The 25,028-nt window shown below is 41.9% G+C and overlaps 1 protein-coding gene across 1 annotated transcript in view; it reads left to right on the top strand.

Moving 5' to 3' along the window:
- Positions 1-25,028, top strand: part of IL27RA (interleukin 27 receptor subunit alpha) — a 91,976-nt gene that overhangs the window by 36,809 nt on the left and 30,139 nt on the right. The window contains exons 3-11 of the mRNA XM_077470440.1: positions 1,668-1,782; positions 4,283-4,443; positions 6,185-6,336; positions 8,415-8,568; positions 10,510-10,577; positions 11,895-12,087; positions 12,175-12,411; positions 13,930-14,031; positions 19,715-19,864. Of these exons, the coding sequence (XP_077326566.1) occupies positions 1,668-1,782; positions 4,283-4,443; positions 6,185-6,336; positions 8,415-8,568; positions 10,510-10,577; positions 11,895-12,087; positions 12,175-12,411; positions 13,930-14,031; positions 19,715-19,864 (1,332 nt within the window). The remainder of the gene's footprint in view (positions 1-1,667; positions 1,783-4,282; positions 4,444-6,184; positions 6,337-8,414; positions 8,569-10,509; positions 10,578-11,894; positions 12,088-12,174; positions 12,412-13,929; positions 14,032-19,714; positions 19,865-25,028) is intronic.

The following is a 25,028-nucleotide window of genomic DNA, read 5'->3' as shown; positions in this document are numbered from 1 at the left end:
ACCTGTTTATCGACCACTCAGACTTATGACCAGCCCGAACAACGCGCTATACATCATTGTATTGTGCAGTACAGTGCAGAATTTGTATTTGTGTTCTGTACTTATGCAAATTAAAACAATGATATTGAGCTGTAGTTTTGTGTTTAGACCTTTTTTTCACAATATAGTACAGTAGTTAAGAATGCTTAAAATATTGATTACTTGTTTAACGACCAATTTTTTTAATGACCTGGTTGTTGGAACGGAACCTGGTCATTAAGTGAGGAGAGCCTGTATTTTGTTCTGTCTTCTCTAAATGGGGCGGCACTGGAAGGTGGGTATGGGGTGGAGACAAGGGACAATGCTCGTAGTTGAGTAGGGCGCAGAGACAAGGGACAGTGCTAAGAGGTGGTTAGGAGGCGGAGACAAGCGACGGTGCTCAGAGGTGGGTAGGAGGCGGAGACAAGTGACAGTTCTCAGAGGTGGGTAGGGGGTGGAGACAAGGGACAGTGCTCAGAGGTGGGTAGGGGTGGAGACAAGGCACAGTGCTCAGAGGTGGGTAGGGGGTGGAGACAAGGGATAGTGCTCTGAGTTGAGCAGGGGCCCGAGACAAGGGACGATGCTTGGAGGTGGTTAGAGGGTGGAGACAAAAAACAGTGCTCAGAGGTCGATAGGAGGTAGAGACAAGGGATAGTGTTCTAAGTTGGGTAGGGGTGGAGACAAGTGACTGTGCTCAGGAGGTTGGTAGGGGGTGGAGACAAAGGACAATGCTTGGAGGTGGGTAAGGGGCGGAGACAAGGGACAGTGCTCAGAGGTGGTTAGGGGGTGGAGACAAGAGACAGTTCTCAGAGTTGGGTAAGAGGCAGAGACAAGGGACTGTGCTTGGAGGTGGGTAGGAGCAGAGACCAGGGACAGTTCTCTGAGTTGGGTAGGGGGGAGAGACAAGGGACGATGCTCGGAGGTGGGTAGGGAGTGGAGACAAGGGATAGTACTCCGAGTTGGGTAGAAGGTGGAGACAAGGGACTGTGCTCAGGAGGTTGGTATGGGATGGAGACAAGGGACTGTGCACAGGAGATTGGTAGGGGGTGGAGACAAGGGACTATGCTCAGGAGGTGGTTAGGGGCAGAGACAAAGGACAATGCTTGGAGGTGGGTAAGGCGCAGAGACAATTGATAATGCTCGGAGGTGGGTAGGGGGCAGAAACAAAGGACGATGCTTGGAGGTGGGTAAGGGGCAGAGACAAGGAACAGTGCTTTGAGTTGGGTAGGGGTAGAGACAAGGGACAGTTCTCAGAGTTGGGTAGGAGGCAGAGACAAGGGACAATACTTGGAGGTGGGTAGGGGGTGGAGAAAAGGGACAGTACACGGAGGTGGGTAGGGGGCAGACACAAGGGACAATGCTTGGAGGTGGGTAAGGGGCGGAGACAAGGGACGATGCTCGGAGGTGGGTAGGGAGTGAAGACAAGGGACAGTGCTCAAAGGTGGGTAGGGGGTGGAGACAAGGGACGGTGCTCGGAGGTGGGTAGGGAGTGGAGACAAGGGACAGTGCTCAAAGGTGGGTAGGGGGTGCAGACAAGGGATGGTGCTCGGAGGTGGCTAAGGAGTAGAGACAAGAGGTGATTTGGGGTAGGATGAAGTACCTGCACCTATTCTCTGCCTGTAACACTGTATTTTATATCACCCCAACAGGTAACATTGACCAATGTAGTCTGTGCTGCCTCCTACAAAGGACCAGTGAAGACCTGAACTGCACATGGACAAAAGACAGCAGCGTACAGCTCAATGTATCCCTACAAAAAATCTCGTAAGTTTACCAGACATCCCAACCCTCCATTCCAGACCCGATCTCTGGCTCTCCCACGCCACGTTTCTAGGTGAACTATATACAGGGCCATTTGTACAGCATGCAATAATTTTGCCATTGATTTTGCCATTGAATGGAAGGGTCAGCCCTCATTATAACCACCTCATCATTCTCAGTATTGTAATGAGAAACGTTGCAGGGTCTGCATCCCTTTAGGAATAGAAGAGCCTGAGGATCATTATACACGTTGCAATCTGACATACAATAGTTGTACAATCAACTTCAGAGCTACTAACACTATGTACAATGCAAGATGTAAGAATGCAAGATATGAAAAGTGGCTTGGTGGTCTCACGCTTATTTTCCATCTCTCTCTATCTTTCATGTTTTGACACTTCAGAGGAAATACTAAAAAGTGCAATCAATCAGCTTCTAGCATTCAAGTTTGTTTTTGTTTTTTTAGACAAACAGAATGTAAGACCTGATTGGCTACGCTCCAGTTAGGACAACGTTTTTTCTCAGACACTTTTATGAATTCCCCCTCCCTTTTTTTTTTTTTTGCTCTCTCACATTCTGGTTCCCACTCTCAAATTTTAGGGTATTTAAAAAAAACGCTGTAAATCTGACACCTCTTGTCTCCACCAGGGGCGGACTGACCATTCGGGCACTCGGGCACTGCCCGAGGGCCCCATGCCACTAAGGGGCCCCATCAGGGTTGCCAGCCTCAATGCCAGCCTCAATAAAACCAGGTGTGTGTGTATATTGGGTGTCTGTGTGTGTATACTGTATGTGTGTGTGTGTGTGTGTGTATACTGTGTGGCCCCATAATATATTGCCTGGGGGCCCCATAATCTCCTATTGCCTGGGGGCCCCATAATCTCCTATTGCCTGGGGGCCCCATAATCTTCTCCTATTGCCCGGGGGCCCCATGAACTCCTATTGCCCGGGGGCCCTGTGAGTTGTCAGTCCACCCCTGGTTTCCACCCACTACCCCCCCCCCCCCCCCACTGTGACCAATGACAGCAGATTACATGACAATTGTATGCAATAGATAGCTTCCTTTCATGCCATTTATTGTGTACTACTGTGTTCCTCGCTGTGATTGGTCACAGTGATCACATGGCCCAGACAGGGCCAATCACAGCCCATCTGTACTATGTGATTAACTGTGGCTAATAACAGCTAATCAAAACAATACACACTGAATCAATTTCATTTGGAAAAAAAATGGTTGCTTATAACAGTGAATATCACTGTTATAAGCAATCATAAAGTGTAATGAAAAAAAAAAATCCTGATCACTTCCCCAGAGTATTAGTATGGTAACACACTATTGCTCTGGGCCCAATATGTAAAAAAATTCCTAAAAAAATAAAATAAATTCGATTTTTACATATTGTCGCCAGTCAGCGTCCCTGATTATCAGCACACTAATCATATGATGATGCTGTACTGCACTGGTGACAGTATTTAAAAAATATATTTTTTTATTTTTTCATTGTCCAAAAAATTGTGACAAAAAAACGAATTCCAAAAACTCAACATGCCTTTTATTAAATACCTTGGACTGTCTACTTTTCCCCAAAAAAGGGGGGGGGTCATTTGGGGGACATTTGTCAGATATATGCCATCGTTTATGGACTCTATGACTTTCACCAAGATGAAATAATATGATTTGCTTTATTTTTACCAAAGAAATGTAGCAGAATACATTTTGGCCTAAATTTATGAAGAAAGATTATTTATCTTTTTTAACAGAAACATTTTTTTTCAAACTTTTTTGACTTTTTTCATTAATTTAGCAAACAAATAAAAAAAAACCTAGTTGTGATTAAATAAAAAGATCTATTTGTGTGAACAAAAAAATAAAAATATAATTTGGGTGCAGTGTTGCATGACCACAAAATTGTCATTCGAAGTGTGACAGCTCTGAAAGCTGAAAATTGGCCTAGGCAGGAAGGTGTGGAAAATGCCCTGTATTTAAGTAGTTAAAAAAAAAAATTGCAGAGCTATTTGTCCTGTGAAACGTCATGTACGTCATGTACATTTGTTCTGTGTGAATCTGGCAAAATTGAATGTTACCAGGCTATTTTGTCTCTAAGTTGGATGTTCTTCGTTCATAAGAAAAACATGAATTCAGGAACATACCACATTGTGGTCACTAGATGGAGCTAGGGATCTTACAAAAAATATAATACTCAGCTCCATCTAGTGGTCGAGATGTGGAATTCCCCTGATTCTTAAGAATAGAGAACATCCAACCTGGTGAGAAAAGCCAATAACTCTTAATTGTGCCTTTTCACATAGAATGAATGTACATGCAGTTTTGTGGGACTAATAGCTCTGCAATTTTTTTGTTAATGCACCCCATTGTGTCTCTCTCTTTCTTTTATGCTCATATGCATCATATGTCTTTTTCTCCTTGTTTCTCCACCTTCTCTTCTTCTTTCTGTCTCCTTTCTCTATCTTCTACCTAATGTCATGTTTTGTCTCTCTTCAGTCCTCGTGATTCTCCCCAACATTACACCATAGCGCCTGGTCAGAACTGGCTGCTGATTCCCCGGAAAAACCTAACCCTCTATGACAATTATCAGCTCAGCGTACATGGAGAAACCTGGATGGAGACCATGAACTTCACCTATTGCCATGGATGTGAGAACGGTATGGCAGCATGATATTGTATGCAAAGAGAACCATCTTTTGTTTCATGGGTACATTCTCCACCCAGGAAGGACGAGTCTGGGGATTGGTGGGCATGTTCCCCCTAAATGGGCCCACATTTTGAACTGTACAGCCAGCCCAGTACATGAGGGCTGGCTGTACTTCCTTATCAGCACAGTGGCCTAGTGGTTAGCACTCACGTCTTTCAGCATTGGGGTCCTTGATTTGAATCTCATCCAGAACACAATCTGCATGGAGTTTGCATGGGTTTCCTACCACACTTCAAAGACATGCTGGTAGGTTAATTGGCTCCTGTCTAAATTAGCCATGCACTTGTGTTATCACATTCTACATGCTGGTCCAAAGCTGAACAACTAGGAAGGGTTAATGAAAGACCCGGTGCCCCACCTTGTAAAAAAAAAATCTAAGACCCCTTTCACACTGGGGCGTTTTTCAGGCGTTTTTCAAGCGCTTTAGCGTTAAAAAAGCGCCTGTGAAGCGCTTGAAAGAAGCCTCATCTGTAATCCCAATGTGAAAGCCCAAGTGCTTTAAGAGCCCTTTCACAATGTCAGCGCCCGAAAATCACTCGTAAAGCGCCGCTTAAACTAGCAGCGCTTTACCAGTGTTTTTCGAGCGCTATTGGGGCGCTTTTAAGACCCCTTTCACACCACACCGCCCATAGCTTCGGCGGTAAAACGCTGCTATTTTTAGCGATGTTTTACAGCCGGATTTGCGGCGCATTTCGGACGCTAGCGGGACACTTTTAACCCCCCCGCTAGCGGCCGAGAAAGGGTTAAAACCGCCAGCAATATGCCTCAATAGCTGCGTTTTGCCAGCGGTATTACAGCGCTGCCCCATTGATTTCAATGGGGAGCAGCGATGGAGGAGCGGTAAACACACCGCTCCTTCACCGCTCCAAAGAAGCTGCTGGCAGGACTTTTCCCTGACGTCCTGCCAGCGCACCGCTGTAATGTGAAAGCCCTCGGGCTTTCACACTACAGACAATGGTGCAGCTTTTTTAGGGCGGATTGCAGGCGCTATTTCTAACGCTATAGCGCCTGCAAAACGCCCTGGTGTGAAAGGGGTCTAACCCCTGCTAGTGGCCAAATAAAGGGTTAAAAGCGCCCACAAAATGCGGCTGCCAAAAGCGGTTTTCAGGCGCTTTTCAGGCTTTTTTCAGGCACTTTCCATTGAGTTCAATGGGAAGGGGCACTTTAGGAGTGGTGTATTCACCGCTCCAAAAGCGCTGCAAAGAAGCTGCTTGCAGGAATTTATTTGACGCCCTGCAAGCGCGAAAGTGTGAAAGCACTCGGGCTTTTACATTGGGATTGCAGTTGCGGCTTCTTTCAGGTGCTTTTTTTAACACTAAAGTGTCTGAAAAACGCCCCAGTGTGAAAGCACTCGGGCTTTTACATTGGGATTGCAGTTGCAGCTTCTTTCAAGCGCTTTGCAGGCGTTTTTTATAACGCTAAAGCACCTGAAAAACGCCCCAGTGTGAAAGGGGTCTAAGGAAGAAGACTTTCAAGTATATCAGACATGGTCCTCAAAGAGCCGGCCCATAGTCACCAAAGGTTGGATATGACTGAACGGACCTATACATACATAGCTGACTATAGGAAAATACCTGCCCAATAAAACAACTTATTTCCGACATAAGTTTTAAAAAAAAAATTATTCTTTTCAAAATGTAATTTATTATGATTTTGTTCCAACCTTTTAACAGTCCCTCTTTATTTGTCAGTGTTCATTGGGGCTCCAATCCTCAATTCAACTAACTATGAAGAAGAGGACATGCTGATTGTGGAAATTACATGGCAAGACATAATAGATTTCTCCAACCCTCCAAGGGTAGAATTGAGGTATCGCACCCTGGGAGCCAGTGACTGGATTACGGTAGGAGTATGGCAAAACTGACAATATTTGAGACAGGCAGCTGAACAAATATTGAACCATGCTTTGTGGTTCAGGTTTGCAACAATTTGTTGATCTTGTTTAACAACAACAATTTAACCACTTGTCTACCGGGGATTTTTTTTTTACATTTTTCATAGATACACTATATTGTCAAAAGTATTGGGACACCTGCCTTTACCACAAAATTAGGCTAACTGTTTTGTTTTTTTTTTTGTTTTTTGTTTTTCCCCAAAAAATTGTGTTTGAAAAACCACTGCGCAAATATTTTGTGACTTAAAAAATTGCAACACCCACCATTTTATTCTATAGAGTCTCTGCTAACAAATATTGATAATGTTTGGGGGTTCTAAGTCATTTTCTAGCAAAAAAAAGTATTTTTTTACATGTAGAAAAGGAAGTGCCAAAATTGGCACGGATGGCAAGTAGTTTACGTGTGGCATCACAGCTTGCTGTAGTGGGTTGCCATTCATTTTCATTGGATTCCAATGGACATACATTAATTAAACAAATGTACCCCTCCCTCAGCAAGTGAGATGGATGCTTTTTTTGCCCCAGACGCACACTGAAGACTCCTTTAAAATGAATTGGCAATGAAATGCATGGCATCACGACAGACAATGCGCACCCTTGTGCGTGCAAAATATGCACATAGGTGTGAAGGGTCCCATAAAGAAGTATATTTTTTTACAGATATGGTCTAGATATGAAACTAATGATCCTGAATCTTTGCATGCTGTCTTATGTCGTCTAAAGCCCCATACACACGAGCGGACTTTTCAACATCCAAAGTCTGACGGAATGATTCCGGCAGACTATTCGATCGTGTGTGGGCTGCAACGGACTTCTGATTCGCAAAAGTCTGACAGACTTTAGAAATGGAACATGCTTCAAATTTTTCCACCAGAACTCTGCCGGACCCAGTTCCTACCGAAAAATTCGCTCGTGTGTATGCTATTCCGATGGACTAAAACCGACGCTAGGGCAGCTATTGGCTACTGGCTATGAACTTCCTGATTCGAGTCCAGTCGTACGTCATCACGTTCAAATCCGTCGGAGTTTAGTGTAATTGTGTGTGGCCAAGTCCGCTCATTCGGAAAGTCCGTCAGAACTCTGTCAGAACTCCGGCAGAACTCCTTCGAAAGTCTGTCGGACATAAGTCTGGTCGTGTGTACGCGGCATAAGCTTTATAGCCAAAGGTATTTGAATGGCCCTTCAAATGATTAAGTTTAAATGTTTTCAGTGAAGGATACTGCTAATGCAATAGCATACAATGACATTTTGAACAACTGTGTGCTTCCAACCTTGTGATAACAGTTTGGGGGAAGGCCTTTTCTGATCAGGCCTGATTATGCTCTTGTGTACAAAAGCCAGCTCCATGAAGACATGGTGTAATACCCTGTTTCCCCTAAAATAAGACCTAGTGTGATTGTCGGTGATAGCTGCAATAAAAGCCCTACCCCCAAATAAGCCCTAGTTAAAGTCCTTGTAGGTCTTCTTTTCAGGGTAGGGCTTATTTTTGAGGAAACAGAGTAGGGCTTATTTGGGTGGTAGGGCTTATATTGCAGCCAACACCGACAATCACGCTAGGTCTTATTTTAGGGGAAACAGGGTAAGTTAGGTGTGGAGGAACTCGAGGGTTCTGCACAAAGTCCTGAACTCAACTCTACTGAACAGCTTTGTCATAAGTTGGAACACCTATTGCAAGCCCAGGTCTTCTCATCCAACATAAGTACCTGACCTCACAAATGCTCTTTTGGCTAAATGGGCAAAAAATTCCCGCAGACGCACTCCAAAATCTTGTGGAAAGCCTTCCCAGAGGAGTGGAGGCTTTTATAGTGGTAAAGGTGGGACCAGTTCCATACTAATGCAGATGATTGTGGAATGGGATGTCCAACAGGCTCCTGTAAAGATGGTCTAATGGCCACAAACCTTTGGCCTTATAGTATATATAGAGTTTTCATGTAGCAGGGCCCCTTCTTATGAGGTTTTTAATGTATATCATTACAATATGCAGAATATTGTTCTGATTTCAAGCCATCTCTCCTAACAATGTTTAGGTGGACAGTAGTGACCTGCAACCCAATTCCTATGAGATGACAGACCGAGAGCCGGGCACAGACTATGAATTTCAGATCCGATACATTCCAGATGAGCGGCAGAAAAACAGAGGTCTGTGGAGTGAAAGTTATGTGTTCACCACTCCAGAAGAAGGTAAAGAACTTGGATTGACCACTTAAGACCATCCTAGCAGATAATACCTGGGCGTTTTTACGCATGTAGTGTGCCTGATGGCATTCTCTCCCTGCAATTTTCCAACTTATTGACATGTATTTTCTGCATAATGTATTGCACTAGATATACAGTCACCAAGATTTCATTCAGAAAATGTGCTTTGTACCTTGAAAATGATTTATATTGACTTTGTTAGACACATCAAGTTCATTAATTGGTGTTTTGGGAGTGTTTAAATGCAATTTTATAGATATGTATAAAAACAGTGTGTCAGCACACTGTAGATACCCTGGATTTCTCTTGTCTTTACTCACATTTAGAAAACTGGAGCATCGCGGTGTGTTTAGGGGTACATGTGGTACAGGGACGACTGTGATAGAATTGGCCCTTTCTAACCTCCTTCACCTTTAGACAGATGCTGTTAGTACACCCTATGTGCTCCTCTCACACTCTTCACATCCATCCATCCACATTAGGGTGGCGCAGTGGTGTAGTGGTTAGCACTCTCCCCTAGCAGAAAGAAGGGTTACTGGTTTGAATCCCAACCATGACACTACCTGCCTGGAATTTGCATGTTCTCCCTGTGCCTGTGTGGGTTTCCTCTAAGTACTCTGGTTTCCTCCCACACTCCAAAGACATGCAGGTAGGTTAATTGGCTTCTGTCCAAAATTGGCCCTAGTATATGAATGGGGACCTTGGATTGTGGGCTCCTTGAGGGTAGGGACTGATGTGAGTGTGCAACATACAGGGATAGGGGCAATTGTAGACACTCACTCAGGTTGGACTGGTGTCTTTAGTCAACCTTACTAACTATGTAACATCCACATCTGTTCTCCTGTTTTTTTCTTCCCATCTACATCTATGTGCTCTACTGACTACATGACTTCCTCTCGCCTATACAGTAACTGTCTTTTGTTTCCTTCTCTTCATTTCATTACTCCATCTGTTGTTCTTCTGGATCACTATTCTTTGCATTCAATTCAATCTCTTGTGTCCTCCACTCTATCATATCACCTCTTTCCTGCCCTTCTTCACATCTTCATGTCTTGTGTTCTACAACCTATCCCATTACACTTTCTCCTGTCCTCCTCCCTAATCTCCATTTATTGTGTCCTACACATGTTCCCATTACCCTCTCTCCTGTACTCCTCATTATCTCCATTTTTTCCTCTATCCTGTTACACTCTGTCTTGTCCACCTCCCTAATTTCTATCTCTTGTGTCTTCCACTCTATCCTGTTACCTCCTTCCCCATTCTTCTCCACATTTTAATTGCTTGTGACCTTTACTCTATTCCATTACCCTTTCTGCTGTCCTCACTAATACCAATCTATTGTTTCCCTTGGTCTTTTCCATTACCCTGTCTCCTGTCGGGTCCTTCCTTCCCCATCTCTTGTGTCCTCCACACTGTTCCAGTCTTTCTTGTCCTTCTCTCCCTTCTCCACCTCTTGTGTCCCTCAGTCCATCCCATTAGTCTCTCCCATACTGATATTCCACCTCTATTGTTCTCAACCCTATCCTATCATCCCCAATCTGGTTCTCCTCTCCTATCTCCACCTCCTTGCATCCTTCAGTCTGTTCATTACCCTTCCTCTGGTTCTCCTCTCCTATCCCCACTACTTGTGTCCCTCAGTCTGTTCCACAAGTCTCTTCTGTACTCATCTTCTATCTCTACTTCTTGTGTCCTCAACTCTGTCCTATTACCATCCCTTTCATCCTCCTCTCCCATCTCCACCTTTTGTGTGCTAGGCAGAAGGGGAAACCTGCGCTTCACTGGGTGACTAGGGTGTGCCCAGGCACACCGGTACACCCCGTGCGCATGCCTATGATTCGGGTCTTTTAGATTTTTAAAATTTTTTTATCAATTTATAATTTATGGATTCTTATTCTTGTTTTCCGTACACTTTTTGTTCCCCTGTAGTACCTGTTGGGGCACCAGATGTTTGGAGGAATTTTCACTGGGAAAGCTCTCTGCATGTGACATGGAAGGTACGACTGCTTGGGAGGTTTGTAGGTCCAGCACTAGAAACAGGTAGACCTAGCCGTGAGCAGAAATAATAACAGGTAGGAGGTTTATAACACCTCATGTCATAAAATCAACAATTAGAATTTAGCTAATATTAGGATGATTTCCAGTTCTAGTAAAAGATCTTGTTCTGCCAGGATTGTATATAGGCAGAACAGTAAAATAATGTCTGCCTATGGTAAAACTATAACATACCGGGGCAATTTAAATTGATTATTGTCAGAAACCAGACCGAGACAGAAGTACTGTTAAATCGCACTTGTTTAATAATAAAAGTAAAAAGAATAAACGTAGTCAAAACATTGCCAAAGTTCAGTAACCGGAACGGATATTCAGTCAAGCCAGAAGTCAGGGATCAAAGTAGTGGAACACCAAGCAGGATCTGGAGCCAGAAGGGATGTCAGCAAAACCAGTCTTAAAACAGGAATGCAGGAGATGTTTCTTGTGATGTTGACCAAGGCAAAGGCAGTGCTCCTCTGAACTGGATGGCTTCAGTAGGCCCAGACAATTATATGGTGAAAAATGTCATAAGCAGAAATAAATGTATGTTCAGTTGATCAGTATATACAGGTATCTGAAATTATATCAATAGCTTAGCTTTCCCTATGAAACTGAGATTGCCTGGGTTCCCTTACACATGTCTCTATAGGCCAATAATGCTACCCATCCTATTAAAGGACCAACAAAAAGGCTTGATTGATGGTAAGGGTGGGGGTATGCTTGACTTTTACAGGAAAGGTTCAGATTTAACTATATTTCAGCCTCTTATATTTGGATCAGTTGCTTTGATCATTTTTAATGAAGATGTCCGTTACTAATGTTTGTATCAAGTTTACCGTAAAAAGGTATACAGGTAAAAAGGTTGGACAGTCCAATCAAACTTGAACATTCTTCATTTAATAATTTCTATAGATCAAAGTCTATTCATGACTATGATTTATCTTAGGATTTGTCTTGTTTATCTGGCTGACATTGTAGCAGAATCCTTGTAGTAGTCCAACTACCCTCTCCCTGAGCTGTATACACTTACAAGGGGTGTTTGAGGAAGAAACTGCAGGGATCGCTTTGATAGACTTCAGTGTCATCCAGAAGCCCTATGGGAGGCTTTCTAAATCTGTCTGCAATAGATACTGTGGATTGTCTGGCTTTGCTATGGATGTGCAGTATTTTCAGCTTTAGCATTCCACTGATGGATTTTGTTTGCTGCCTTGTGTTCCAGTTTATAAGTGAACTAAAATATAATTTATATTGATAGCTGTTTATTCTGTGTGTGTTTGCAGCCATTGAGCCATCACTCTGCCAGAGGTAAAATCCTCAGTTACAATGTGATCTACAACAATAACGATACACCTCAATCCATTGAGGAGCCATGTTGTAACATATCATTGCCTGCTCAGTCTACTCATGTGTGTGTCAGTGCCAGGAATTCCAAGGGACATGGACCACACGGCTGTGTTATCCCCCTGTGTTCAGGTAACCTGATAATATCCCATCGTAAAAAATATTTAACATTTGAATTCCATCCAGCCTAACTGCTATTACTTTGACGTATCCTTACAGTGGCTACAGACATGGACAATTTTGATGCCAAAGCCTGGGGTGACCCCTCAGGACATATCGTAGTCTGGTGGAAAGAGTTGATGAATTATGGCTTTCCTGTAAATTACGTGGTGGAGTGGAGAAAAGACAACAGCTCAGAGATGAACTGGACCAGAAGTCAGATGTCAGAGATGAACTGGACCAAAAGTGAGATTTCAGAGATGAACTGGACCAGAAGTCAGACATTAGTACTACCAGGTAAAGGTTAATACAGATCTTGATGCTCTTCGATCAATGGTCTGACCACTGCACAAACACTGACATTTGCCCTAAATTTCCATGTCCAAATTATTATTTGCCATGTTCAAATAGTTTAGTTGTTCAGTCAGACTCAAGAGATTTCAACCTTCCTTCCTACCTTTCCTAGTCTTCCCTTTCCTTTCCTCCCTTTTCTTTTTCCCTTTCCTTTCCTCTCTTCTTTCTATTTGCCTTTCCTTTCCTCCCTTCTTTCTATTTCCCTTTCCTTTACGTTTCCCTACCTCTTAATTTCCTTTTTTGTTTTCTTTTCTTTCCTTTTCATTTCTTTTCTTTTCCTTTTCTTTCCTTTCCAATTCCATTCATTTGTATTTCTATTCCTTTTCCTTCTCATTTTCCCTTTCCCTTTTTTCTTTAATTACCCATTTAATTTCCCTTTTCTTTTCCTTTCATTTCCCTTTTTCTTTTCTCATTCCTTTTTCCTTCCCCTTTCCCTCATCTTCCACTTCATTTCCTTTCCAATTTTGCCTTTCTCTTCCCCTTCATTTATTTTTCTTTCATTTCCCACTTCCTTTCCTTTCCCTTTCTCCTTCCTTTTTCTTCTGCTTTCTTTCCCTTTCTCTTCCCATTTCCCTTTCTCTTCTCATTTCACTTTCTCTTCCCTCTTTCCCTTTCTTTTTCTTTTATTACCCATTTCCTTTCTTTGTTCTTCTTTTGCCTTTTCATTTCCCTTCTCTTCCCCTCTTTCCCTTTAATTTCCCATTTAATTTCCTTTCATTTTCCTTTTCTTTTTAGTTCCCCTTTCCCTCTGTCTTCCAATCATTTGTTTTCTTTTCCCACTTTCCCTTGCAATTTTTTTATTTTTCTTCCATTTCCCCTTTCCTCTCCCTTCTCTTTCCCTTTCCTTTCCCTTCATTTCTTTTTCTTTTCTTCCCATTGCTTTGCCGTCTCTTCCCCATCAAATCTTTTTTCTTTCTATTACCTTTCTTTCAATTTTCCCTTCATTTGGCCTTGTAAAAACCTTTGCATTTATCCTGGAGTCATTCAACTTTCATTGTAAAGGTTGCTTCGATCCCTTTTGAGCCCTAACACCCCCAGGTCAAGACACAGCAGAAAAGGACAAGAGAACATTCAAACCAAAAATAATCAGATTGATTTAATCTATGAATGGGCCGATGCTTTGGTATGCTTTTGCACACATACTGTATACTCAGACATGGATAATCCAATTCTTGTCTCCTGATTGCCCGGATTTCAGAACTGGGAGATTCCCAGCATATCAGATCATAGATCTCTAAGCAAATCTTCAGGTAGATCAAACATTTGTGAATCACTGATTGGATTAAACTAAAGGAGGCCATACACCAGCAAACTCCATCTGACGAGGACATCCACCGGACAGATCATGACAAGCTGTGTCCTTATAGAGGCCCCATGCCCCACATCTGATATATTTTTGTGATACGTTCTCATCATTTCCTTTCATATATCATCAGTAAATTCATTTATTTCACTCTACAGGTAAATTCTCATCCGGAGTCCTCTACCACATTTCCATCCATGCCCTGTATAACGACTGCTATACCAAGATCTTTTCTACTGAAGCCTATGCCCGAGAGGAAGGTGAGCTAACATCATATGTCGTTTTTTTTATTATAAAATATAACAGCGTGAAAGCACACTTACAGGATTGCCTAAAGAGAACCATTTACATCTGGGCTTATGCAAGATTCCCAGCATTGAGTCTAATGCCGCGTACACACGATCGGAATTCCGGCCAGAAAAAGACAAATGAGAGCTTTTCATCGGAAAATGCGACCGCGTGTATGCTCCCGGAATTTAGCTGACCGAATTTCCGCCAGCCAAAAATTGATAGCATGTTCTCAATTTTCCAGATGGAAAAACGTTCTATCGGAAATTCCGATCCTGTGTATGCAATTCCAACATGCCAAAAATCACGCATGCTCAGATTCAACTACAAGACAGAAGCTATTGGCTACTGGCTATTGAACTTCCTTTTTCTAGTCCCGTTGTACGTGTTGTATTTCACCACGTTCTAAACGATCGGAATTTGGTGTGACCGTGTGTAGGCAAGACAGCTTGAGCCGAATTCTGTCGGAATTCCATCGGGAAAACCATCAGAGCTTTTTCTGACGAGAGTGGATCTTGGGTGAGAGTTCCCACACTTTTTTCCCCAGGACTTGACCCCTGGTCACCAGTATCTATCTTTTTTTTATAGAACTTGGCAATTTTAAAAGAATTAAGTTTTCACTGATAATTTACCCCAAACAAAACCTGGCAAAATCAGTTATTTTTTTTTGTTCCACTTTCCCATATTGCACCAATATTTTAACCAATCTGTCCACTTTTTACTTTTTTACACTCTCTCGTGATGGCTTGACATACCAGCCACTTGTAAACTGGATAAAATAGGTGACAATTTAGTGGCGCATAGGGCAGCAAAATGATAAGCAATTACTGTACGACTCTGATGTGTGTAGTGCATTCTGTACTTCCGACAGCAGGTGGTGCTGTTGAATTCGCTTAACTAATGTCTAACTAAAGGCAAAGCTTTTATTAATTTTGGATAGAGTGGAAAGGAATTGGAAGACCTGTCTGTTTTTTTTTTTTTTTGTTTTTTTTTGCCGTCTGTGCTGTCGTCTCTATTTGTTTACCTTTATTATCGAAAGTGAAAGAAATTTTTTGGGAATAGAGGCGAAATCTTCCAATGGGGTCACTAGATCTGGTGGTTCCCTTACTTTGAAGGGATTTCCTTTCACTTCCTGTTTTGGGTATGAGCCAGTAAGCGAAGGAAAATCTCTGCAATGGGACACCGATGGGAAAAAAAAACCTGACAGGGGTTATAACCCTCCCCTAATCTATCTAAAATGAAAGCAAAAACGCTTTGCTGTTAGTTCTACTTTAAACACAATAATAAATAGTTTTGTCTACTTAGTTAATATTATATTATCATTACAACTAGAATGATCACACACAGAATGCTATGGTATATGTATTTAAATCAATCGAAATAGGTTATATTTGTACAGATCACTGTATAACTTCACTTGCTGACTGGAGTTGCTCTTTAGGACATAATTAATTTATTACCTAAATTAATATTTTTAATTCGCCATTTTCCTGTCTTTTGAATGGCAATGATGGCACATATTTTTAGACCCCTTTCACATAGACACAGTTGGATCAGAATGAAAATGTATATCCATGTCCATTTCCAATTTGTTCCCTTTTTCCTTTGTTGTGATGAAGGGAAAATGGACCCATGTAATCCCTTTGGGCAGCCAGATATAAATGGACCTATATCCGCCCACATCCAAAGCAGATCTGGATGCAAACTCGTTGCGTTTTGGTCTGAAAAAACGTAAATGAAGTAAATTTTTGGACAAAGACAAATAATGTGGCGCATATTAAGTGTAAATAGTAATAAATATAAAGTGCAACGTTCAAAAGTGCAAAAAATCTGAAGAACTTCATATAATATGATCTTGCATATAACTGTGCAAAGAAATTTCCAAAAGTGCAAAGGTGCATCAAAGTATTAATAAGTACATAAAAATGAATGTCTAATCAAAAAGTGACAAAAAATAATATATAACGCGCTTGTGCAAATAAACAGGAAACATCCAATTCATCCAAAGTGTTGTCACCATTCACTCAATAATGTCCAATCATGGATAATAGATAGTTAATAAAGACAAGTGCTTTGTGCACGAAAAAATGGAAGACATCCAATTCATCCAAGTGTTGTCACCATCCACTGTGTACGAAAAAACACAGAATACGTCCATTTTTAGGTACTTTTTTGCAGTGTGAGTGGGGGAATCTTGGGTGAGTTCCCACACTTTTTTTTCCAGGACTTGACCCCTGCACCACTTGTTCTTCTTTTCCCTGATGATAGTTCTTTATGACTTTGGCTGCATGTTTTGGTCGTTGTCCTGCTGCAGAATGAATTTGCGACTGATCAGATGCCTCCCCGATGGCATTGTATGATGTCTAAGGTTCTGCCTGTACTTTATTAAGCATTGAGGATACCATTCATTCTAACCAAATCTTCAACTATCTGTACAGAACCTCTGCCATCCTTTACTGTTGCCTGCAGCCACTCATCCTTGTACCGATCTCCAGGCCATTGGCAAACAAAGTGCCTTCTGTTACAGCCAAATTTATTTTAAATTTTGATATATCAGTCCAGAGCACCCACTGCCATTTTTCTGCACACAAGGTCTTGTGTTCTATTTATTTTATTTTCTTTGTGGATAAAGTGCTTTCAAAAAGTATTCATACCCCTTGAAATTTTCCAAATTTTGTCATGTTACAACCAAAAACGTAAATATTGAGATTTTATGTAATAGACCAACACAAAGCGGCACATAATTGTGAAGTGGAAGGAAAACGATAAATGGTTTTCCAAATTTTTTACAACTAAATATGTGAAAAGTGTGGTGTGCATTTGTATTCAGCCCCCCTGAGTCAATACTTTGTAGAACCACCTTTCACTACAAAAGAGTGAAATTGTTGCCCATTCTTCTTTGCAAAATAGCTCAAGCTCTGTCAGATTGGATGGAGAGCGTCCGTGAACAGCAATTGTCAAGTCTTGCCACAGATTCCCAATTGGATTTAGGTCTGGACTTTGACTGGGCCATTCTAACACCTGAATATGCTTTGATCTAAACCATTCCATTGTAGCTCTGGCTGTATGTTTAGGGTTGTTGTCCTGCTGGAAGTTGAACCTCTAATGCCGTGTACACATGGTCGGACTTTCCGGCTGAAAAAGTCAGACGGAATCTTTTCATCGTATGTTCCGATCGTGTGTGGGCCTCATCGGATTTTTTTTTTTCGAAAATTCTGACGGACTTAGAAATAGAACATGTTTTAAATCTTTCCGACAGAATCAATTCCTACCGGGAAAACTGTTCGTCTGTATGCTGTTCCAAAAATTACGCATGGGCAGCTATTGGCTACTGGCTATTGAACTTCCTTTTTCTAGTCCCGTCGTACGTGTTGTACGTCAATGCGTTATAGACGATCGGACTTTGGTGCGATCGTGTGTAGGCAAGTCCGCTTCAGCAGAACTCTGTTGGAACGCCGTCGGAACTCCATCGGAAAAAACGCCAGAGTTTATTCTGTCGTGTGTATGCGGCATTACAGGTTTTCTTATCAGATTGCCCTGTATTTGACTCCATCCATCTTCCCATTAACTCTGACCAGCTTCCCTGTCTCTCCCGAAGGAAAGCATCCACACAACATGATGCTGCCACCACCATGTTTCAAGGTGGAGATGGTGTATTCAGGATGATGTGCAGTGTTAGTTTTCTGCCACACACTGCATTTTGCTTTTAGGCTGAAAATTAAAATTTTGGACTCATCTGACCAGAGCCCCTTCTTCCACATGTTTGCTGTGTCCCCCACATGGCTTCTCGCAAACTGCAAACAGGAATTTGTATTTGGCTTTCTTTCAACAATGTCTGTCTTCTTGCCACTCTTCCATAAAGGCCTGATTTGTGGAGTGCACAACTAATAGTTGTCCTGTGGACAGATTCTCCCACCTGAGCTGTGGATCTCTGCACCAATGCTCTGTGAGATGTTCAAAACTTGGGATATTTTTCATAACCTAACCCTGGTGTGTTCCTTGGCCTTCATGATGATCTCTGGCAAACCTCTGAGGGCTTTACAGAATAGCTGTATTTATACTGAGATTAAATTACACACAGGTTGACTCTATTTACTAATTAAGTGATTTCGGAAGGCAATCGGTTCCATTAGAATTTAGTTAAGGGTATCAGAGTAAAGGAGGCTGAATACAAATGCATGACACATTTTTCAGATAATTATTTGTAAAAAAATTTGAAAACCATTTATCATTTTCCTTCCACTTCACAGTTATGTGCCACTTTGTGTCACATAAAATCCCAATAAAATACAGTTCAATTTTTGGTTATAATATGACAAAATGTGGAACATTTCAAGGGGTATGAATACTTTTTCAAGGCACTGTAGATAAGTTGTTTGATCTAATTTCCAAGTCAAATGTATAGTTGTTTAGTAACAATTCTTCCAGGAAGACCTCCTCTGGCTGGACTTCTCTGGACTATAGATGTGTGTACCTGGGTCCCGCTGGCTTCTGCCAAGTCTGATCTGATGGTGTCACATTGTGAAAGGAAGTCGGCATGATGTGTCTTCCATCTGCTGCAATACGTTTTCTTGACTGACCACTGCATTTTTGGTATTCAACGTTGCCTTTTCCTTTGTGCTTCTGAAGAAGAGATTGGGCACCACATCGGGAAACACTTTGAATATTTGCTTTGTAATGCAGTAAGACCACCCCATATCATGCTGGGTACTCAGTTTTGCTATACTGTAAGATTTTTCCATTGTCTTCAGTAACCTCAACCATTTAGTAGAGCATAGCTTTTCATCACTCAGTTTCATTCCTCCTGATTCGGTTTGATTTCATTATTTGGTTTGAATTGAATTCGATTTGAATTTTAACTTCATGTTATCATGTTGATCATTGTACCTTTGAGAACTGACGCAGTTTTAAGGGTAAAGGTCAGACACACCGCATATTTTATTATAACATTTCCTTTAATTGGGGGGTACACTATACACTGCAAGAAAATCAGGCGATTGATTGTCTGATTTTCCTCGTTGCTTCACACCAAATTGGTGCCGATGAATGAAAATTCGTACAAATATTCTCGTACGACAAGGGCTTTTTTGTTGTTGTTTATTGTTTCTGATCATGTGCAGTCCATCTTTTCTGATTTTTCAAAATTACAAAATTGGTACACATGAAACAAAAATCGTTCCTTCTGTTCCCGTCCAAGAACATTTTTGGAGTTTGTCCCTTCAGGAATTTTCGTACAAAAATTAGGAATCGGATGTCGAAAATTGTGTATACACTACACTATACGAAAATTGACTGAAAATTCTTTGGACGAAAATGTTTTCCTGATTTTATTATAGTGTGAATGAGCCTTTAAGCTTGTCTCTGTACTTTGTAAGCTGTTAAATGATAACAAAAACTAAAATGTCATCATATTTGAAAGCATCCTCAGTTTACAGCATTTTTCACAAGTGCCTAAAACATTTTTACAGTGCTGTGTGTGTTTGTATATATAGATAGATATACATATACATATATATATATATATATATATATATATATATACAGCATGTAATGTCATCTTACTTTAATGTAATGAGCAAATTCAAGGTCAATTTCTCAATTTCTCATAGAATTAAAGCCTATATCTTTTTTTTTTTTTTTTTTTGTTTCTGTTAGTTCCTTTGGCAGGTCCCTCTTTTTCCATTCACGTTTCTTCATCAGAAGTCTTAATTTCATGGGATGAGATACCAAGGCATGCTTTAAGAGGAAAACTGAAACATTACACCATCTATGTAAAGAATGAAACAAGTTTTCAGCGGCACACAGGTACTCATTGTTATTCCATCTTACTATGTCTAAACACAGGTGATATCAGCACTATAGAGGTACCCACTACTGTTCCTTTTCGCACTGTGTAACCAGAGGTAGGATCAGAACTACATGGGTGACTATTAGTGCCTTCAATGACACTGTAAAACTAGAAGTAGGATCAGCCACACCTGGGTACCCATTACTGTCCTTTTTGATGCTGTAGAACCAGAAGTAGTATTGGCACTACATAGGTGCCCATTACTGCTCCATCTCACACTGTCTATTTAGAGAAAAGATCAGTACCCATTATTGTCCCTACTTATTATGTCTAATCAGTGATAATACCAGTACTACACAGATGTTGAATACTTCCATTCTAACATCGGCTAAATAGAGCTCATATGAGCACTCATGCATATTATTAATTTGTAATTTCATGTTAAAATTATATTAAAGCCAATAAAAAAAAACACATTCCATACCAGTATATCATACCAAATATCAGTTTATTGATCTGTGACTCTTGTAACAGCATACTTCAATCGGAGTTCCACCCAAAAGTGGAAGCTCTGCTTATCAGCCTCCCCCTCCCCTATTTTGACAGGTACCTGTCCCCACTTCTGAGAGATCTCACAGCAATGAGATCAATCAGAAGTTCAGACCCCCTCCTCCTTCCCCTGCCGCCGGGCCATTCAGAAAGTGTGGTGTGCTTCACGCATGCACACTAGGGAACTGCCGGGTTCCTTTACTACAAAGGCGGTAGCAGCACCTGAGAACTGATGGAAACATTGGCTGGGGTGCCGACATCGGTGGATCCCAGGACAGGTAAGTGTCCTAATATTAAAAGTCAGCAGCTACAGTATGTGTGGCTGCTGACTTTAATTTTTTTGCTGGGGGGCAGAACTCCACTTTAAGTAGCAATTCTTTAAAGTTTAAAAAAAATGTATTATTATTTTTTGTTTTAATTCATCCCTGTTCCACTGCTTCAACTTCTTTAGGAGTTTAAGCAGCCTCATTGGTGCACTCCTGAAATGGACTACCTAATGAGATTCTACTGCGCACATGTCCCTAAAACTGGCTGTAGATGGATCAAAATTCAGCAGGAACCAGCCCAATTTTCATCTATGGGCAGGCTTCTTATACTGATTTTGATCAATTGATTGACTTTGGTACAATCAGCCTGTCAGGTTTTATTTGTCCGAACACTGCGGAAGTGATTACCACTACCTATCAGATTGTGTAACGGAAGTGACGTTCTGACCAAAAAATACTTACTGCACATATGCTAAGCGTTTCAACATGTGTTCCAAACACTTTCTAATCTGATGGGTAGTGGTAATCTGACAGAACACCCATGCAGACATTTTACTACACACAGCTATGTCTTGGATTTTAGAGTAATTTTGGCAATAAAGTGAACGTATATAAATAAATATACTATATTGATATCTGTGATGCTGTTTGGATGTTTAACCACTACAGATCCGCGCTATTGCCAAATGACGGCATCAGCGCGGACCTACATTTCCGGGACGACGTCTATTGACGTCGTCCCGGATACGAGCGGCCTGCGCGCCCCCTGAGGGGCGCGCGCGGCGCGCTCTGTGATCGGCGAGTCCGTGAGACTCGCCTGATCACCGATCCGTGCAAGGGGTCGATCCCGACCCCTTATCACATGATCAGCTGTCAGCCAATGACAGCTGATCATGTGATAGAACGGAGCCGGTAATCGGCTATTATTCCTCCTCGCGCTGACAGCGCGAGGAGAAAAAAAAAAAGCCGATCACCGGCGGCCGTGATCGGGACATCAGTCCCGATCACGGCCATCAATACAAGGGACCACCTGCCACCTGCCAGTGCCCACCTGCCTCCCGCAGTGCCATCCTGAAGTAAAATAAAACGCAAAAGTAAGTGCCCCCCGTCAGTGCCCATAGTGCCCACAGTGCCACCCACAGTGCCACCCACAGTGCCACCCACAGTGCCACCCCACAGTGCCACCCACAGTGCCACCCAATCTGCCTCAAAGGTGCTGCACCCCAGTGCCGCCCATCAGTGCCCAGCAGTGCCGCCCATCAGTGCCCAGCAGTGCCACCTATCAGAGCCACCTATCAGTGCCACCTATCAGTGCCCATCAGTCCCATCTATCTGTGGTACCTATCAGTGCCCATCCGTGCCACCCATCCGTGCCACCCATCTGTGCCACCCATCCGTGCCATCTTATGTGCCCATCTTTGCCCATCAGTGCCGCCTTATCTGTGCCCATCGGTTTTTTTTTTTGCATCTTTTTTTGTTTGTTTAGCAAAAAATAAAACTCCGAGCTGTAACTAAATACCACCAAAAGAAAGCTCTATTTGTGGGAAAAAAATGATAAAAATTTCATTTGGGTACAGTGTTGTATGCCCGCGCAATTGTCATTCAAAGTGCATCAGCGCTGAAAGCTGAAAATTGGTCTGGGACTGAGGGGGGTTTAAGTGCCCAGTAAGCAAGTGGTTAAACAGCATCACAGATATCAATATACAATATTTATTTATATATGCTCACTTTATTGCTAAAATTACTCTGAAATTCAAGACGTAGCTGGGTGTAGTAAGATGTCCGCTGCCGTTGTTTTCAAACAATCTGATGGGCTCTGTTGGTAGCGGAATGCATATCGCGCCATGGAACACATGTTGGAATGCATAGCGCATTCGCATTATTTTTTTATTTTGAAAGTATTTTTTGGTGGGAACGTCACTTCCATTAAACAATCGGATGGGTATCGGTAATCTTCTGGCAGCTACAGTGGCGGAATTATAGGGGTCGCCAAGATCGCCATGGCGACCGGGCCCCTTGCTGCAGGGGGCCCGAGGGCCCCCTGTACTTCTGCGATAGGAGGGAAGGCTGAGAGGAGCTCACAATCATCAGCCGAACTGAAATCGGCACTGTGCGGCAGCTCCTCACATTAGGCTTAGTGAAAGCAGTGTGTGCTCTTTGTCTCCCCCTAGAGTGCAGTACCCGCCAGGAAGAGGTAAATGTCTGCTGTTTTTTTTTAATAAGCCTATCTACTGTATTTGTGATTGTATGTGTGTGTGTGAGCATGCTTGTATGAGTGAACATGCTTGTATGTGTGTGTGTGAGCATGCTTGTATGAGTGAACATGCTTGTATGAGTGAACATGCTTGTATGTGTGTGTGTGTGTAAGCATGCTTGTATGAGTGAACATGCTTTTATGTGTGTGTGTGAGCATGCTTGTATTAGTGATGGGAAGTCCGGATCTTTTAACTGAATCGGTTCATTTCGAACTACTCAGTGAAATGAACCGATTCAATGAACCGATTCTTCGGTTCACTTGCTGAGTCTACTGACAAGCAAGTGAACCGAAGCTCTGACTCAGCCTTCTTAAATGATTAGAATCAAAAGAATGATTCTTCTCAGAAGGCTGGCAGGTCCTGGGGAGGTTTATTTGCATTTAGTTCCTTGCTAGTAGCACAATCCTATTATTCTGTCAGATCAGCCGCGTCATCAATTTTGGTGACACATAAAGCTGTGAAAATGAAAAGCGGATTTTTGTGCATATGATGGGCTAACTACACAGCTAACATTGCTAGACATATTTTTCCGTTCTCTTTACAGCGCATGCACAGGAAAAATGATTGTATTTTACTTCCATGTGCAGGCGAAGTGTCCACGGTAGTAAAATCCAATCGTTCGGCTCCTTTCATACTTGTGTGACTTGAAAGTCATGCAATTTTTGCGACGATTTTTACCGTGACTTTGATGCGATTTTGATGTGACTTGAAGGAATACTTATGTAATCTTGAGGTCTCTGCCTCAAGTCGCATCAAAATCGTACCAAAGTAGTGCAGTAACTACTTTGAAGTCGCTGTGACTGGAAGACCCACAGATATGAACGGTACTCATTGGAAATCTTGGGGTGCGACTGTAGTCCCAAGTTGCATGATAAGTCACACAAGTGTAAAAGGAGCCTCATTATGCACTGTAAAGACTACGGACAAATCTGATAGCTAGCAATCTTACCTTTGAAGTTGGCCCATCAGAATGCAGAAAATACACACAAAAACACGCTTTTCATTTACACGACTGTTTGGGCATCACCAAAAGTCGCAATATTGGCTGCTCCTATAGATCGCTTGATCTGACAGAACACCTGCTACCCAGGTCACTGAGCACAATCCTATACTCATATAATCATATACCAGACCCCATATGCAATAAAGAGAACCTGTCACTTCAACAAACGATCACATAGGGGCTTGTTAAGTGAAAAAATGTATAAAATAAAAACTAAAACCATCCCCACCAACCCTGATATCTGCATGTGAATAAATGTGTTTTTTTATCGTAATTATCCAGTACTTTCAAATAGTTTTATATTGTTCTATTAAAAACTTGATTTTTTTCCTATTTTGTCTGTTATTTTTTATACCACTATTTAAAAATGGTCATGGTTGGAGGAATTAAAATAAATAATAATCTAAGGATCCAGGGGGCATAGAAATCTCAGGACCAGAACGCAGAAAAATATTACCATAAAGCAGGATAAAATGTATTTTTGTGTTATAAAAATTAGACAGCTCTCTCATTCAGTTATATAGCTACTAAATTAGACACATGTCCCAGAAGGCATTCCTGTCCTTCTTAACATGAATATCTTCTTTAGCATAAGCCAACTAAATATTAAAGGGTTAAATAATTAATCTGAATGAGGATATCTTCTTATCCTGACTCTGTCCTCTCTGTCTATAAAGCAGTCTGTAAGTGTACTACTGCTAGCTGATCATTGATTTAGTGTAGTGTTCTCTACTGGTGGTGACTCATGGTTCTTAGTGTACTGTGTTCTAAAAACTGATATGATTCTTTCACTCGGTAACTCGGTAACTTGTACGATTCTTTAACTCGGTAACTTGTACGATTCTTTAACTCGGTGTACTGTTCGATTCTTTAACTCGGTGTACTGTGTACTCCTGGCTCTTGTTTTAAGTTTGTATCCAGTTCCTGAGTGTCACTGTGCTGTGAGTCAGCTAATTGGTTGCAGGGAGGGGCCGAGCTCTCTCACTCTAGGATCATATTACCACTGCCAGCTCTGCTACTCTGCTATGTACTGAGTGCAGAGTGAACTGTTTCAAACGAATCAGTTCACTGAAAAGAATCGATTCATCCAGTTCACTAAAAAGAACCG

The sequence above is a fragment of the Lithobates pipiens genome, unplaced genomic scaffold (assembly GCF_037356315.1).
Source record: "Lithobates pipiens isolate NorthernLeopardFrog02 unplaced genomic scaffold, aLitPip1_a1.2 Scaffold_8, whole genome shotgun sequence".
NCBI lineage: Eukaryota > Metazoa > Chordata > Amphibia > Anura > Ranidae > Lithobates > Lithobates pipiens.
The sequence above is the reverse complement of the archived record's forward strand: the minus strand, read 5'-3'. Positions and strand labels throughout refer to the sequence as shown.